The sequence below is a fragment of the Thermobia domestica genome, chromosome 1 (assembly GCF_964235325.1).
Source record: "Thermobia domestica chromosome 1, izTheDome1.hap1.1, whole genome shotgun sequence".
Classification (NCBI taxonomy): domain Eukaryota; kingdom Metazoa; phylum Arthropoda; class Insecta; order Zygentoma; family Lepismatidae; genus Thermobia; species Thermobia domestica.
In genome coordinates, this window is record NC_137454.1 from 337,182,431 (window position 1) to 337,201,010 (window position 18,580).

Below are 18,580 nucleotides of genomic sequence, written 5' to 3' on the forward strand. Positions count from 1 at the left end.
GTGTGGATTCTGTAACTTGAAGAACAAAATAGTTCACATAATAATGATAGGAAATTTGATTCACGAAACCACTTTATATTTGCCACAAGCGGAAATGTCCGGACTAAACAATATGCAAACTACAACACGGCGGAGTAGTGTGGGTAGTCTAACTTTATGAACATTTGAGATATTCTATACTTTCCGAGCATTGAAAATGTGTGTCCCCAAATTCCAACTTGAATCCAAAATCGAAAAATAGCTTCGTACGCGATTAGATCTGATAAAGATCTATCTATGTACAAAATGTGGTGCGTCTAGGTGACTCCATTCTATTCGGAAATCTGATTAGAGACACACACACATTCTTTTAATTACGTATGTCCATAATGTCTGTTCATTAAGGTGGTCCGAAAAGGGTCTTTTTTCAAGTCGTAGGCGAAAAAGTTGCGAATTGGGGCGACTAAAAAGGAGTAAAAGAATCTGGTTATATCTTCCGATGTATGTGCTCTAAAGTTTGCCAGAATATGGAAAAAGTCACATTTTTATGATAATTTATCTAACTTATATAATTTATCTCTAGTCGAATCTTACTTAAACCAGTAACGATTTTGAAAAAAAAAAGACTTGTTCAAATCGGTCAAAGTATTACGCTCGCGCAACGACCATCAATTCTAGGCGCTCGTGGCAACTCGCTCGTGTCAATAACCACGACATTGGTGGATTTAAATAATATTTAATCTTTATTGTATTGCGGTTCTAATACCATAAGAATTTAAGCTGTTACGTTCGGGAAGAGGTTAATTTAAAAATGTTTAAAAAATTATCCTTAAAATGTGAATTTTTTCCAAATTTTCGGCAAACTAGAACATATGGGCGATAGGAAGATATAAACAGATTTTATTTCTTTTGTTACTCCTTCGTAGTTTCTCCAATTCGTAACTTTTCAGCGGTATTACGACTTGAAAAAAAAATTACTTTTTTTCGGCCCACTTTAAAACTCTCAAGACCGACTTGATGGATCACAATCCACTTTGGCCTGGACGTAGAAAGTCAAAAGATAAGAACCAAGTTCTTTAATGGAGATGATCTATCAATCGGAGTGGTAGAAATCAACCATTTCCGGTTTTAACGTTGATTGCTATAGAGTAAGCACAGTAACAAAAAGCAAGAATCTTATTCTCCAATCAATTAAAAGCATCCAAACACATATTCCATTTCCAGTCCAATCTTTCTACTAAAGAAACCACTACTACTTCCGCTTTCAACATTAATGGAGTAAATATCACCTTCACGTAGTGTACACGTAGCAATGCTACTTATTTGGAATCGAATCTCCTGAACCAATTTAAGATTCTATTAGCGTGTCCAAAAATGAAGCATATATCAATACCATCAAGTTCAACAAAATAATCCTCATGTGTAATTTTCAAGAAAATCAAATTTTTATAACGCTAAAAATTTCTCGTTCGTTACTAAAATTAACAGGCTCAATAACATGTCATCCGTTAAGGTGAAATTTATACTGAAATATACCTTATTAAAACTTTAATTGGCAAGCATTGATAGCATTACCATTAAATTATTTAGTTTGCTTTTATGGTCGAACCACGTCTTCCAGATCATAATTTCTTAATTTTTGAAGTATTTTTGTACTTTGGTTACAAAATACAGGATGTTTATTTCAAACCAACATTGCCATAAAATACAGTAGGTCTTATCTGTAGCTACTGAACAGCATTGCCCTATTATGGTCAAATAGCATAAGAATACTCTCAGTAATTAGCAACAGTTTCGTTGAAATATTTTCCTACAGAGCAAGAAACCACAAATAAAAAAATAAAAAAATAGTTGCTTCTCTTTGTTTTAGGATAATCTAAAGATTAAATTTTTACATTGTTGGAATGAAGTTACATTTTAAGTACAAAATACCTTATAGATACATTTTCTGAATAATAATGTTACATTTTTCAGACATTCCTTTTATTGGCTATAAGTGTCTAAAGATAATACTTCAAGTCCAAGGGATATCTTGTGTATACCTGGAGAACACTCGGGTATATTTGGAAATTCTTTTGATATTTAGGGATGTTCCGTGGTTATCCATAATTTTTATTCTTTCTAAGAGAATTCCCTCAGTGTACGTGGGATAGCCAATGAAGTTTCAAATGACTACTTGGGCGTCCTGATGGTCCTATGTAAGTTTTAAAAGAGATAATTCTTTTATAAATAAAATCAGTATAAGCAGTTCATAATAAAACTAATCTGATTTCATTTTCCTGTATTATTGTAGATTCTCCTTACCGTACTGCTATTAGTGGTGCTGTGCTTAAACTTCAAGAAGAGGGAAAACTCCATATACTCAAAACAAGATGGTGGAAAGAGAAATTAGGTGGTGGTTCGTGTAGGGTAAGTGCTATTTTATGTAGTGTATCCTGTGATAGGAACTACGAAAAATTTGTTGCTGTTAATGTATTATGATAAAAGGGCATTTTAAGCAGAAGTGGAGCATTAGTGTATGTTTTAATGATATGCTTAAATAATCTTCGACAGATATCCAAATTTGACAATACCTATTATTAACCAGAGCATCGTTCAGTATTTCTTGATAATTAGCACGCTAGCCTGGCACAATACGTCAAAATGTACCACAAAGATCTGAATATTAATGGTTTGTGGATCTAAATGAGGTATGAATTTAGGACCCCGTGAATCCGTTATCGAACCCAGTTCTCCAAATTGTTTTCACTGTCATTATGTAAAGATATTGAGTTCTTGTGAAAATCTGTAACTACACCAAAAGTCATTCAACCCTCTACCTTTTTTTTTTTTTTTTTTTTTTTTTTTTTTTTTTTTTTTGTCAAGTTGGACGCTACATTTAATTTTGTCCCTACTAGTCCGATGTTGAGTCAGACTCAACACGCTTTCTGAGGTCGATTTCGTCCAATGTCGAGTGTTAGATGCTTTTTTTTTATAACAATTTTAAACTATGATTTTCACCCCCTTTTAAATAGATGGCGTTAATTTAGTAGATTTTAACATTAAAAAACCTGTCGTTATATAGAAATACTATAATTTGGTAAATTAATTTAGACCCGTTTAGGAAAGCTCGGGAAATGTAAAAGAACGGCAAAGGGTTAAGAAACAGTACCTAACATGTTATTATGAGAATGCCCAGTTCAATGATGGAACATAAAGTTTAAGTATTTTTAAAATTAACTTAAAACTTAAATTAGCCCTTATGCTAATTTTCGGTGCTATTTGCCTTTTACGCTTATTTGTTGTGTTCTTAATTATGTTTCTTGATGTCCGTATAATTAGCACTTTCCTTACACGTGAGTTTCCCTCAAAAGCCTAAGAAGCTCAAGTTATCATAAACTTGAAATTATGACACCAAATATTATAAGTGGTTCGACATTGATTTACATGACGAATTTTCGGAATAACGAATATACGTATATTCACTGAACATAAAATAGAGTTTTCCGATATAAGATAACATGATGGTATTTTTTTCTAAAAAAAGAATACTTAGTTATGTTTTTATATTTATATTGAAAGTAACGAAACTCAGCTAATTACTATCTTCTGATCTCATCGAAGATTGCTCTAGTAGGTTGGGTTAGGATATCTCTCTATATAAAAGGCCAGGCCAAACCACTTAAGCTAGAAACTTAAAATTTTGATAGTGCATAGGATCTGTGACGTAAGGTACCACAAAGGAGGGATTTTTGGAAATTCACTGAGGAATGAGGAAAGTAAATGTGTAAATTTTTATAGTAAAATGTCTATATCTCGGAATCTCTGAAAGGTAGAGGCTTTCAATTTGGTATACGAACTTTCCATTTAAAATAATTAGATATGTGTTTCACTATTTTATATATTTCCCCTAGAAAGAAAGGAAAAGGCGGAAAGGAAAAATGGTCGGGTTATAGTTGTTGATACAAAATAGAAATTGACCTCTCTCTTTCGTTAAAAACGGAATTTCCCGAAACTCTGTGACATATGCCCATTTGTATTGAATATAGATTCTATATTCGAAGATTTATATCCCTAATACATCTCTAATCTTAAGAGATTCGAGATAACTATATTTGGAAGTCCTTTAAAACTAGAGACGTGAAAGTTGGTATTAAGACTTTCATTTTAAATAATTAGTCTTGTTTCAGTGTTTTTTGATATTTCTCTTACAAAGGAGAAAAGGTGTAAAGAGAGAAGGATGGGGATTCCAGTTTTTTAAAATAAGATTATCATATCTCGAAATCCCTTAAAGCTAGAGACATAATTGGTATTTAGATCTTTTATTTAAAACAATTGAAGACGTGTTTCAGTACTTTTTGTTATATCTCCGAGAAGGGATGAAAAGCAGTGAGAGGAAAGAAGGATGAAAGTTACAATTATTGTAATAAAATGGCCATATTTCGAAATCACTTAAGGTTAGATGAAAATTGGTATTTAGGCTTTTCATGTAAAATTATTAAAGATGTATTTCAGCTTTTTTGGCGTTTCCTTTAAGAGGGAATAAAAAAAGGATACTGATTGCAATTGTTACGTATTAGAAATGTGTTAGGGATATGAAACTTGGTTTATAAAATCTATATTCAAAACTAGTTAGCATATGCCACAACGTTTCTGGAAATTCCGCTTTAAACGAGAAAAAGGCGTCAGTTTCTATTTCTTCTCAATATATAATGACTTTGAGGTTGTCAGTCATATCGGGTGAACAATTTGAAATGAAGTTTTGAACACAGAAGTTGGGCCAACATGGATATTTTGTCATTTCACTTTGATTGAAATGTGTATTCTACGGGGGGGGGGAGGGCTTAAATTTTTCGCAAGGAATAATAACAATAAATCCGTGCAAAGAACGAAGTCAAAAGCTTAAATAATGAAGTGCAATGTCGTAGGCCAAGAAAATTCAGGAGTCTGGGGGCGAAGTCCTCAGCTAGCCGAAAGCTAGTTGATTTTGTTAACATCATCAGGCTAGTTTTTCAAAGCATCTCTGAAATACTTCTATCTACCTCCTTCTGACTTATTTTGTTTGCACAATAGTAAGTATCGTGTCAAATTGAGAATATTAGTATTTAATACACTGAAAGAACCAATTAATAAGATCATTTATTATTCAATTTCATAAAATGCCTAAATGTGTATATTTAGGTTGCTTTTTTATTACAACAAACAATGAACTCAAGTATAATGGAAATATAATGACACACTTCATTTTTTTATTGACAATACTTACATTGAATACTAGTACACTGTTATACAAGGTAAGTAGAACGATCTGTTTTCCCATACACGTTTATTACATATGCAGTATTTTTGTTCTACAGAAAATTGGTTCGCACTTGTTCTATACTCACAGACATCTAACATGTTATTGGGCATTTAAGCGAAAAGAAATCTCATTTTGGAAACCTGACGCCTCAAGAACGATATAAATCTGGCGGGCAAAATGTGAAAAATTATTACGTGTTTATTTATTTTTAAAATGTGGACAACTTCATATTAGATGTTATAGCTTACACCCCTAACCCACGTGAAAAGATAATGAAGTTTGATCTGGTCCGGCTCAGATATTTTTTATTATTATTATTTATTTATTTTCAAAAGCAATTTTCTTTTAAGAAATATTCGCCCAGACTGGTCTACTTTGTACCGCTTGGCTCCACAACATAATAGTAAATATTAGCAATTCCACAAAATTTGCTATAATTATCTCATAGAAATATTTTTGTACCCTCTCTAAAACTTGAAAAGTATAAGACTATCTAAAAAATAATATAAGTATCTCGCTGAGATATTTTCTGAGTATCTAGTCGGAAACTTAAAATGTAAAAGATTGTATCCACAGAATTTACTGTAAGTATTACGTTGACATTTTCTCAGTATCCACTGGAAAACTTAATAATTGTATCCATAAAATTTACTATAAGTATCTCGGCGGAGATATTTTCTGAATATCTAGTCGAAAACTTAAAATGTAAAAGATTGTAGACATTCTTTTCCTTTTTTTAAAAAAAAAAATATGTTTCTCATTCCAGGACGACATGTCGAAAAGCACGAGTGCAGCCAATGAACTTGGGCTGGCAAACGTTGGTGGAGTATTCGTAGTGCTGATGGGTGGCATGGGTGTCGCATGTGTGATCGCTGTTTGTGAATTTGTTTGGAAGTCTCGAAAAGTAGCTGTGGAAGAAAGGGTGAGGAGAATTATGGAGGAGCCTTAGTTATCGTCATGTTAGCATTTCACGTTGATTTATATCTATTTAGAAACATATCTTATTGTTACTTATATTTTATACAAAAGTATAGCCTTTCATAAAAGTTACTTTTAAAAATAACTTTAACATAAATAGTTTTTATGTAAAATGTGTGTATGTTTTTTAAAGATAATTTTAGACCGTTTCAAGTGTACAATAAGTGCGTAAAAACAGCAAAAATGCTATGTTCATGACGAACGTGACAACTGTCAATTATATAACGTGTTCTGCTACAAACGCAGATGGGAAGACAATATTAAGATGGATCTCGGATAAATAGGAATACAACGTAGAAACTGAATCCAGTTCATTAAGGTTAGAAATCAGTGGAGAGCATTTGTGAACACGGCATTGAACTTCCGGATCCATTGGCCATAGACTTAGTTAGTTCTGCTACAAAAATCATTGTTAAGAAAACGTGTGCGCTAGAAAGTGTATCCGGTCAAATGAGAAAATAAAACTCCAAATAACTTGTGTTCAACCACCATTTTATTCCAAAATGAATACGATTTTAGTATAATCAACATTTTGTATAAAATTCATTGCAATTACAGTATTTGCAATATAGTAAGATTTAATGACAATAATTCATGTATGAAAATTGATATCGTTAGATTACATTAAGGCTTACATAAATCGTTAGATTAAACAAATAAATAAACAGATTACATAAAATTTATAATGATTACGTATAATCTATAATTTTCTTTAGAAAATCGGAACATTGTATGACTGTTTTAGAAAAAGTTATATTTTTCTCTGTCAAGGTCTTGTTAGAGACACAACTTCATGAGCAATACTGAAGATAGAACTTCGGGCATTTGGATTTTTTTTTTAAATAGATTCTCAGATTGTTGCTCAAAGCCTGTGCCTCATTATTGTCTTCTCAATTCGAAAATTCTCAATTAATAGTATCTTTGGATAAGGGACTATATTTTACTTCTTTAAAAATATTTTTTTTCGAAAAAATTATTATGCATAAATTGAGTATTCAAAAGGAAATGCTATGAACCGGTAATGTTTTTGAAATGTTATGGAGACGTCACTGGAAAAGGGCAAACTGTCTTTCAAAATATAGTATACGCATGGAAATGTAAGATTGGATGAAGTATACTATTTTTACGTTTGTTAAGCACAATTTAAGGAGAATACAACGTGTTTGCTTCTGTCTTTCTTATTTTATCACTTTTCACCATTCGTATGCACTGCACATACTCACTGATATATTATGTGACGAACATTTTAAATGTGAAAGTCTATTGGCTATAAAAAATAACATAAATGTGTTAATAGCTATGAATACATACATAGTCATTTTATTTTTTATATAAAACCACAATTATTTTCCCAATCAGTTTTGGTACCGAGGAACAAACTTTTGTACATTTTCTACATAAAATTGTCTTCTGAAAATTAAGTTATTTTTCATATACTGTTTATATCACCTCACTTTCTTGGAAGTGATGAAACACAAGCCTCTTCTTGAAATGCAGAAAAGTATAACTGTCATTAATAGCAAGTGTCAAAACTGTAATAGTATAAATAAAAGTTTCCCGTTAGAACTTTGAACTTTGATTGGAGTTTTTTTTTTAATTTTAAGTTTCAATTGAAGCGCTCTCTCTTCATCATGAATTCGTGTGGTGTTCCTTAAACTCACAGGAAAAATTTCTGCACTTTTCCTTCATTCGTTACGTGAATATCAGAAGTTATTTTGAATCACGGAAATTCTACGAACTTCTCAGTTAAGATATCTGATCACTGAACGTACATCAAAACTATTAGATTGTTTACTCTTCAAGTCAGTATTATTCGCTACAAAATAAAGGCGTAAGCAACGACAAACTGTAACGTACTAACAATGTTCTAAATGCGAATAGGTAATTCTGTCAATGGAAAGCAATGAAATCATATACATTTTAACATAAAGTGACTCACAATCATTGCCATGAGTAGGTTTGTTCTGAGTTAAACCTCTCTTTTAACAAAATATTGTAAAAAAGGAAAGAATACCGTACAAAGATACATGTGTATACTAAAACAGCTCATCCTCTGAAATAATATGAATTTGAGAGTTTGAATCCCTACTGTTCACAATAATAGTACTATTGTCAATTATTTCTTAGACCAAATTTTAAATCTAACAATATAATATCATAAAGGGTAGAACAAATTCTGCTAATATTTCACTATCTAATCTTGGCAATGGTAGTTCCAAAAGAAACCATGTCTTCATGATTGTCCGTCTTAATCAAAATTCTCTAGATATGCTAAATATGTCATGAACAAGGCATTTTTGTTCTATTATTATGCATCGTTTACATAAATTTATTTTAAGAAATACTGTTCTTATTTAGATTATTAATGTTGATTAGTAACTTACTTACGTGGTGTAAAATACACAATGATGATAACTCTTTGATTGAGAAAATTAAAGAAGGTTCTAGTCAAATTCTCATTCACTTTAACGTTCCATTTTTTTGTAGATTTAATTAAACACAGAACCAATTTGTATTTTACCAAACAGCTACAGATATTACTATAATTATCTAGATAATGAAAGATGATATATAAAAGACAAAAGTAGGGGAAAAATACGTTGCAAATTAGAAATTATATTTATACTGAGGACAATGTTTGTACGTTTCCTTAAGAAAATTTCTTCCGACTAACACAAATTTTCCCTTTTCATATTAAATTTCTCCTAGTTTGTTGAGTATCCAATTCGTGTGACAGAAGCGAAGAGTATCCTATTCGTATGTGATATTTGGCGCTTCTATTCTGAAATAGATACAATCAAAGCAACCGAAGAACGACAGAAGCGGAAGGGACGCAAGAGAAAGGAAAATCGTGAACTCTGGAAAATAAATGTTTGCTCTTTGACCTTGAGGCCCTAAAATGGTGGAAAAACTGTGCTAAAAACACGTTTGTTTTCAGTTGTATATTTTTTTTTGTTTGACAATGTTGCCATTACTTTCAGGCCCCGAAAAAAAATATATGTTGTAACTGAGGGTATTACAAAATCTTTAACAAGAAATCAGCGACGTGTCCTCCCAATTTTTTTCTACGATTTTTTGAAATTTTCAATATGCAAAAAAAACAAAGAAAATACTAATCAATGTTTTTTTTTTTAAAAAAAAGTTGCACATTTACACCTACATAGTACCTACAATCTGTGAAACTTTTAAACTATTTCGACCACAACCACGAAAATTAGGAAATATTCAATTTTGAGCATGTGTGATATGATAATTTGGTAAAGAGTGGGGGTAGGGGTCAAAATTTGTTTGAGGTAGTTTTAGGACAAGGCTAACATTTTGGGTCAATAACAACCCAATTTGGATCAAGGGCCGATTTCACTATCTTACTAGGAAAGACTCTTTCCTTAGACTAGGGAAATTTCCCTCAAACTACGAACACTGACTACAAATAAACAATTTAGCACTTTTTAATACCTCTTTTTAACATCGAGAGTGAATGAGCAACGCAAAAAAATGTAGTAAAGATAAAAAGGTTCAATCGACCTAATTATTACGTATTTGTACTGTCAATCAGTATTGCCAACAGAATAAGAGTTGGCTGAATGAATATTGTTTATTGTAACATTTTATTGTATTAAGACAATATCTCATTTATTTTAGTGAGTCCCACTCTATCGTCTTGGTAATGCTAAACAGGGTTTGGTGAAAATTTTTGTTTACTTCATACTGATCTTCGAGAAAACGGAGCTTTTTGAAAGTGAGTGAGAACTTGTCTTATGTTCCAAATAAAGTTCCAATCGGTTTCATTCTTTAAGGTTTAAGATGTGTTCTTAATTATTCTATGTTTCTGAAATAAAAAAAATAGAAACAGAAAACAAACATCATTGTCACAATTTTCCTGCAGATAAATACAACACGCAGTTTTGTAACTAACGCGCAATACAAAAAGTAGCCATTTTCAAAATAATTGGATAACATTTTCTTCTAAATAACAGATACACAAAAACAAAGATCGCAAATTGTAAATAACGATATCACAAATTCCTATGAAACAAAAGTAGGGAAAAACCCACACCACACTTTCGTAAATAACGATAAAGAAATATAATTGTAGATGTCTATACGGCGTTTCATCAACAAAGAACATCATATTGTCTTTTTCTAAATATGAAACAAAGAATGTTCAAATGTCACAAGAATTTAATCAAATCCTAACTTTCTAGATAACAAAAATCCAGATCAAATGAAAGCTACCATCATTCACTAACTCCACTAATGGACTGGTACATTATTTCGGTGTGTAAATGATTGGTTTGGGAGTTAAAACGAACTACATGCAGGCTGTGTCACGTACAGACACATGATGCTGCACAAGAAAGAAATATCTAAGGCAGGCTTACGGGTAAACAAGTGTTCGCGAAGTTTTTATTTGGAGCTCACAAAACGTTAATGGTATAGTAGAGTCCACGTGAAACAAACAAGATTGTGCAGCGCAATAAAAAACTATATGTACCGTTTGCGTAGTGGTAATTTCCCGTTGTATGTTATCTCACACGTGGTGGCTACCGAAAACAAAATAGCATGGTTGCTTTTGTACAAAGCCCGTGTACGAAAATGAACATTTTATTGAGTAAAATACAGCAGAGTGTACTGAGCCTGACACTGCACATTAGTCAAACAAGGCATATCAACAATTCACAAAATCATAATTGGTTTGCGTTGGCAGCTATGACATTTGGAAGTTATTAACCCGTACGCCATGCAAGTATTGCAATCTAGTGATCTGTGCAATGAAGTGCAATTTTCGTACTTCATCAAACAATGGTAGTGCACATTACACCAGACTTGTTTTCAAATAAAGCAGAATGTCATTAATTACTTGTGCCCTTCTACCACTACTGAATCAGGGTAATACGAGTACAAACATATTTTCAAGATATTAGTTGTCTAATATTTATATCAAAACTGTTTATAATATCTGGTAGTCAAATAAAAACTTGTCAGCAATTAGTAATCGTTTTGTTTGTTTCGTTTACATTTATTATACATATCGTCACTCAAGCAGGAATCATGATTTTTTTGCTTTCGTTATATTAAAAATTTAACATTCTACACCTCTCCTTTATCCTAGCTGTCTTCTTTATGCGATATTAGTTATACATTTGTTTTAGTAGCAGGCTTTAGTAATAAAGGAGAACTTCAAAAATCTTAGTTTTCTAATTATGAATGTCATCTTATTTCTATACACAAGAAGCAAAAGTTGAATTTCTTGTGGGAAAGTCGGTTTAAGTCAAGTTCGGCTTTTGTATAATCTAAAACATTGGAAACATTTTATGATTCGAGAGCAGTTGATTTTATACTAACACAACACGATATTCACTTTTGTTTAATGATATTTTTCTCACAGGAATGTTTCTCTTTACTTGTAAGAAAGCCAAATGTATTGCAAGAACACTTTGTACGGAAACCACTTTGTAACAAAATAGTACTTGCTCTTAGAGAGAGTGACTTGGGACTTACTTTAATAAACAAAATTAATTTATATCATACATTCTGTTTATAACGAAGTTGGACTTACTTTAATTTTTCATTTTAAGTGCTCTGAATGTAAACAAAAACGGTTCGCGTGTACCGATGGTTGTGTAAATAACGGAAACGCCTGATAAAGTGCAGCTTACCAGATTAATATAGTGATGGACCATCTTTCGCTCTGATGCGATTTGGAATGGAGTAACAGAGATCGTGAATAGTAAGAAGTGGAATACAGTGCCGTGCCGTGTGGGGGGCGAGCGGGGCGATGGGCCTGAGCGCCAAGATAAGGGGGCGCATAATTCGGGAGGGAAAAGAAAAGGAAACAAAAGAAGGAAAGACCAAGAAGAGAGGGGAAAATGTTAGGAAAATAAATGTGCATATATATAAAATGGAAGGAAAAGGTAATAAATAGGGCTCAAAATCAAGGAAAAACAGTGTATTTTCAAAAAATTTCTTTCGCTTCGCTGCTGGCCTGTCGACCTCACTTATATGTACAGGGGCGCCGTAGTATAATCTTGCCCCGGACGCTGGTTTTCCACGGCACGGCACTGATGGAATATCATGTCATTCCGCATGCAGTGTACCTGTTCATTAAGAAGAATGGAGGCGAAAATCTGCACCGGATTCATGTCTGCAAAACGAACCACAGATGATCAATTATGTATGTCAGGTCCGGAGATTTAGTGGGCCAGGAGAACGTACAATTTCATCCCGGTGTTATCCTAACCATGCCACAACAGCTCGAACTGTGTGAATGCGCATATTATCATCCTGGAATATTGCATCATTTCCCATAAACAACATCTGAATCATAGATTGTACATGGTCCATTAAAATGACGGTTTAATCACAGACAGTGACGCAATCGATAAGCATCTGCATAGGACCAACTATAAACCAAGATATTGCGACCCACAGCATCACAGATCCGCTGCCTTGTTTCACAGTTAGACGAAGACATCGTGGATCGTATGCTTCTTTTGGCGTCCGCCACACATAAATAAGTCTCGTGGTTTGAAATAAGATGAACAATTGGACCATATCACACATTTTCAATTATCAATGGTTCGTGCTCTGTATTCGCGGTATGATTGGCGTCATGCTAATAAGCATTATGATCCATTATCAGCAGTTCCGCATGTGCAACCCGATTCTGTATGTCCATGTAATATAACTCGAAGTGGATTGTGATTGTCAACATAGGCTGGAGGAGGTACTGCTTAGCGTCACTTGTACAGCAGTCGCACGACGATTCTAAGGACAAATCCGCTTAATTGCTCGGAAGGACTATTCATCGAAGGTATTCTTCCGGACCACTGTTCCTCTTCATTGATGTTGTTTTGCGGTGAGTTTTGTTTTGCAGGCTGTCATTAAGTTGCACACTGTTCCTCGCGACACACTCAACACACCATTTGCCACTTTTATCACGGTAGCACCACATGACTGAGCATCAACAATTTATTTATTTATTTATTTATTTGAAATTAGATAGATTCTCCATTTTACACTATCACAATCTGCTCAGTTCACCGGATACTGTCGTTCTACTGATCCTAATATAGTACGGAGTTTGCCTTAACTCATCATCTCTAACAGCCCGTCACTGTGGTCGCCACATGACCTTTGCCAACCCAAACATATATGTTTCTAGTTCCAGGTGTTTCTGTTATTTTGATAGCCATCTACGTTTTTAAAAATTTTCGGTACGCCTACCTCACCGGAACTATTGAATAATTTAAAGAGAGTGAAGAAGACCAAATAGTACCTGCAAAATGCTATCAAAGGAACTAATAGTTGTTTTCGATATCTATCGAATAATGCAAAATTTTGAGTGTACAATAACTATGATATCATAAACTGCGCACCCAGATGTATGGCCAATAAAAAAAGGTCTGGAAACAGTTATTACTATTAATTCCAAATGAGTTGATAGCCAATCAAAACAAACTCCCCTTCTCACTACTTCTTTGAGATTGCATAAGACGAAAACAAGACGGTAATCTTGACAGGAAGGGGAAACTTTTTAGTTACAATGTCGTGTAAAATCTAAATCTTTACTCCAATTTGCTTGCACTTGATGTTGAGAAGGAATTTCTGCCCCTTTCAGCTACTATGAATTCCCACTACCAACAACTGCCATTTTTAATTTTAGTCTTTCAAAGTAGTATTCGTTATTAATTATGTTCTAGAGGTTTGAAGTCGTATTTTTTAAACTGAATTTCTAGAAATGAAAACCCATTCCTTATAATTTCTATCATTCTTTCATGTAATGGCTGGAAGTGATTGTGAATGAATTTAATAGTGTTGAAATTACATCTTTTTTGGTCTTTAATGTAAGAACATTTGTGTATAAGGGGATCGGACGAGTCAGGGGGTTTTCTTACCATTTGAAGTTCCGTGGTTATCATGTTAGCTCTCTGATTGAGATTGTATTTGTTCATGGGTTGCACACTAGTAGGAGATTATTGTATGAACACAGCAAATACCATTCAATTTCCAACTCTGTCGTTGCTTGCAAGTCCCATCATTTCATGATCCCAAGTACGAGCAAGATGACAACTATTCATTTAAAGTGACTGCTACTTATCTCACTAATACAGAGAAATGTAATAGTGTTTTGAAACATGTAGAGCTATTATTAAAGTTATAATTAATTATTTAGCTGCTTGTGGGGGTTGATGGTAGAAGGAGAGACACCAAAATTCACGTTTATCAGATCACGTGCTTGAGTATGGTGGGGGAAAAATATGTTTTAATTTCCTAACGAGTTATCTAGAATGAAACATAGTTTATTGTATAGCATTTCGCAGATACTAGACTCAGTATCTTAACTTTTGAGTTCGTCAGTAAAATTCAAACCAGAGGCAGGAAACATTGCGAAAACCCTTAACAATACTGTGAAGCTGTGCGGTTTGATCTAAACTTATGCTTTCACAATTTTAGGTACTGAGAAGAAAATAGGACATTTTAAGAATATAATTTAAGTTGGTCCAAAATTCAATGAAAGTTCAATATTTTCAAATTCCAGAGCACTAAGAACAAACTTATTGCATCTAAAAATCACTTTAATTGGAATGTTGAGTATTTTAATTCGAAACCTTTCTGGTAAACAGTCACCGTGTTCGCGTGTTTTCTCGGTGTTCTTCCGTTTCCTCCCACTTCTTTCATTCCACCATTATCATCTCATTATCACCGCCTACCTCAATCTCGGCTCATAATCATGGGACGTTAAACTAAAAAAAGTCAAAACTGAACAAAAATGAATATTTAAATCAAAAGTATATTTTAATTTTTTAAAAATTGTTTTCTGTTTAGCTCTCAACTTTAGTTTTTAGCATATAATTCTTGAAACATTTCTTCTAAGTAGACCAAGAAGTTTCTTTTTTTTTTTTTTTTTTAACAGCACAATTGCATATCTTCAAAACCTTTAGGAGTCAAATTTCCATTAGAGGCAACTGGCGATCGTTTAAGTCAAAAAGTTTAACTTGAAGTTCTAACATGTTTTGTTTGGCATCAAACTTTTAGTGCATGTGCATGTCTTCAATTACAACAAAAACTATCACAAATGGCCTATCCGAGTTCCCGTAAGAACCAGAGTGTATCACATAATCAGGTCAAAAGTCACGTTGCGTGCTAAATCGAGTCTGAAGTTTCCAAATCCAGATGTGAGATATTTCAAACACGTAACCTCCGCGTAGGGTGCCCGGGTAATTCGAAGATGGAGCATATACTTTATCATTATCATTGATTTTACTCAAACAACTTGACTTTTGATAATGTTCTATCCATATTTACCTTACATGCTATATATTGTTTTTAAGCTCTTCATTATGTGTTTACAATAAGTTTTTCATTAGCCATCTCCTTAGCATAATTTTTGATATATGTGAATCTTCCATCCATTTTAGAATAATTTGCTTCTAAAATATAGAATCTACATAGTCTCTTCTATATTTAATCTGACGTTTAGCCATCTCCCTCTTTTGGTTTTTGAGATGAGTGGAGGAATTATTTGTTTTTCATTGATTTTCCATTGACATTAATAAAAAGGTCTCGTGCTTTTTAACTATATGTTCCAACTATGTTTACGACAATTTGCTTTTGAAATATAAAATCTACATAGACTCTTCCACATTAGAGCCGAATTTCAGCCCAAAGTTTGTTCACATTATTGCAACCGGATAGGCACTTTTAAAATAATTCCATGCGTTTTTCTTTTAGACAAACTTTAAAATCAAAACTCTTTAAGCATTAAACGGTCAAATTTGATATCAATGCACAAATAAGTTATCTACCTCTGATCTATCTTGTAACTTGATCAAGAAATATGCGTTGATGTGAGTATGTAAGTTGGACAATATCTAATTCAATGTGAAAAATAATTCATTTCAGCTGCACTTTCCACTGTTTCTTAAGAGATAAATTCCAACAATTTATGCTCTTTTTCCTGCTGTTGATTTTTTTTAGTTCACTTGCCTAATGCTAGAGATTATTATTATTTTTTTTTTGTTTTCTGTTTTTTTAGTTCAAACACTCGATAGGACGTTTCTCTTCGACTTCAAGACTGCAGGAGTACCAGACCTGAATCCCTATCAACAAAGTAATTATAGAAAATAATTGCAGATATTATTTTCTAAATACATATTTCATTTATTACTAACAAATGTTTCTTTTGCTTGTTTATAAATTCGTTTAAAGACAGTTATGCAGCATGAAATATTATTTTAGTAGAATTTTAAGATTCTATTACGTTTACAGAACGTTTGGTTTGGTTTTGTAATATTAGTACTTTTTTTACATTCTTTTAAACATTTATATATTTATTGCAATTTAGCTCGTGTTAAATCCATACACAATTGGAATCTCATATTCTGCTTGGTAAACCTACTTCTTGCTTAAAATTACTAAGCTTCATTTAATCAACGCTATAGATCTTAAACCGTATTTAGTGTGAACCCCAAACTAGATAAAATTTTAGTATAGATTGAGTGTGTAGATATTCGGCGTGATTCACTCTCAACTTCAACATGCTAGTTGGTAATATTCAAGCTCGAATATATCTTCATCTGCTGCTTTCAAAAGTGTCTATTCAAATTTCAACCAAATTAGCGTTATTGGAAAACGGGGGGGGGGGGGAGAAATTATTGAATTTCACTAGAAGTCGAACTTTCTCTATCAAACACATTGCTTGTAACGACTAAAATTCCAATAAAAATACCTATTTTTAATATATCTATCTGTAATTCTACTAATTCAATAATTTGAATATAATTTAAATAACGAAGTTCCCATTACTAATGGAAGTTTAGAGATACACGTAATATGCTATCCAGAAACCAGTAAAATTTATTAATCAGGAGAGAGTAAATGAACAAATAATGTGATGAAAAGTTTTGCTTACTAGCAGAAGTTAAGTCCATATACCATAATGAAAGCAAGTAAAACCTACTTCGTAGCGAAAATTAAAACTTATATTGTGACACAAACAAATAAAATCTACTGCGCATCAAAACCTAAAAGTTGTATTGTGACTGAAATAACTAACTCTACTTACACAAGCCAGTAGTATCTAATTAGCAGAGCTAAGGATGCAAGTCATGATGAAAACAAGTAAAATATACTTAGTAGCGAAAGTTAAAGTCTATATTGTGACACAAACACGTAAAACCTACTTTGTAGCGAAATCCAAGAGTTATATTGTGAGCGCGAAAGCTAAGAGTTGTATTGTGACATAAACAAGTAAAATCTACTTCGTAGCAAAATCTAAGAGCTATATTGTGTTACAAACAAGTAAAATCTACTTTGTAGCAAAATCTAAGAGTTATATTGTGACATAAACAAGTAAACTTTACTTCGTAGCGAAATGTAAGAGTTATATTGTGCCACAAACAAGTAAAAACTACTATGTGGCGAAATCTAAGAATTACATTGTGACACAAACAAGTAAAATTTACTTGAATCGAAAGCTACGAATTATGTTGTGACACAAACAAGTAAAATCTACTTGCAAAAGCCAGTAGTATCTAATTAGCAAAGCTAAGGATAAACGCCATGATGAAAACTAGTAAAATGTACTTAGTAGCGGAAGCTAAAGGCTATATTGTGACATAAATACACAAAACCTATTAGGTAACGGAAGCTAATCTGATGTGTTGTGACAGAAACAAGTAAAATCTAATTATTAGCGGAACTAAAGGTTCTATTATGACAGAAACAAGTAAAAACTACTTACTAGCAAAAGCTGAGTGTAAATGTTGGAAATGAAAATGGTAGTATTACTTTCTAGCAGAAACTAAATATACTATGATGAAAACGAAAAGCATCTACTTGCGTTTGGAAAGGAAGCGATGTACCGTAATAAATGTGTATTCTGTATATATATATACTGAAGGAATTATTACTGAAGGAATTATCTACTTGACAATTTCTTTTCTACCTGCATGAGAGAGAAATTGGAAATCTATTTACTTAGCATTAATTGATCTATGCCTTTAAAAATTGCAAATGATAACCGAAATGTTAAGTAATTTTAATTAAAATTATCTAATATTCTACCATTCAAGTTTATGTAGGGAAACAAATAAGTTTTATCTCAAATATTTATATGCAATCTTCACATTTAAAATAATAACCATCTTAAGAATGTCACCTCTTAAATTTCATGTAAATAAAAATGAAAATTAAATTTAATGATTGTTATAGCTGTTAATATCTATTTTCTAACACATTTCTAATTATTATAACTTGTTATTATTATTGGTTTATTTATTGTCAATATGTGATAAGTAAATGCTTCAGTATAGTCTTAAACTTTTAAAGAGTATGTAA

At 32.5% G+C, this 18,580-nt stretch overlaps 1 protein-coding gene across 4 annotated transcripts in view; it reads left to right on the plus strand.

The window, feature by feature from the left end:
* The window catches only part of KaiR1D (Kainate-type ionotropic glutamate receptor subunit 1D), a 700,763-nt gene that overhangs the window by 667,769 nt on the left and 14,414 nt on the right, over nucleotides 1-18,580 (plus strand). For 2 of the 4 annotated variants that reach the window (XM_081729531.1, XM_081729522.1), the window contains exons 16-17: nucleotides 2,273-2,388; nucleotides 6,027-6,182. In XM_081729531.1, coding sequence (XP_081585657.1) covers nucleotides 2,273-2,388; nucleotides 6,027-6,182 — 272 coding nt within the window. Of the gene's footprint in view, nucleotides 1-2,272; nucleotides 2,389-6,026; nucleotides 6,220-16,277; nucleotides 16,353-18,580 lie in introns of all 4 variants that reach the window. The other 2 variants (XM_081729539.1, XM_081729548.1) reach the window with 2 other exon arrangements.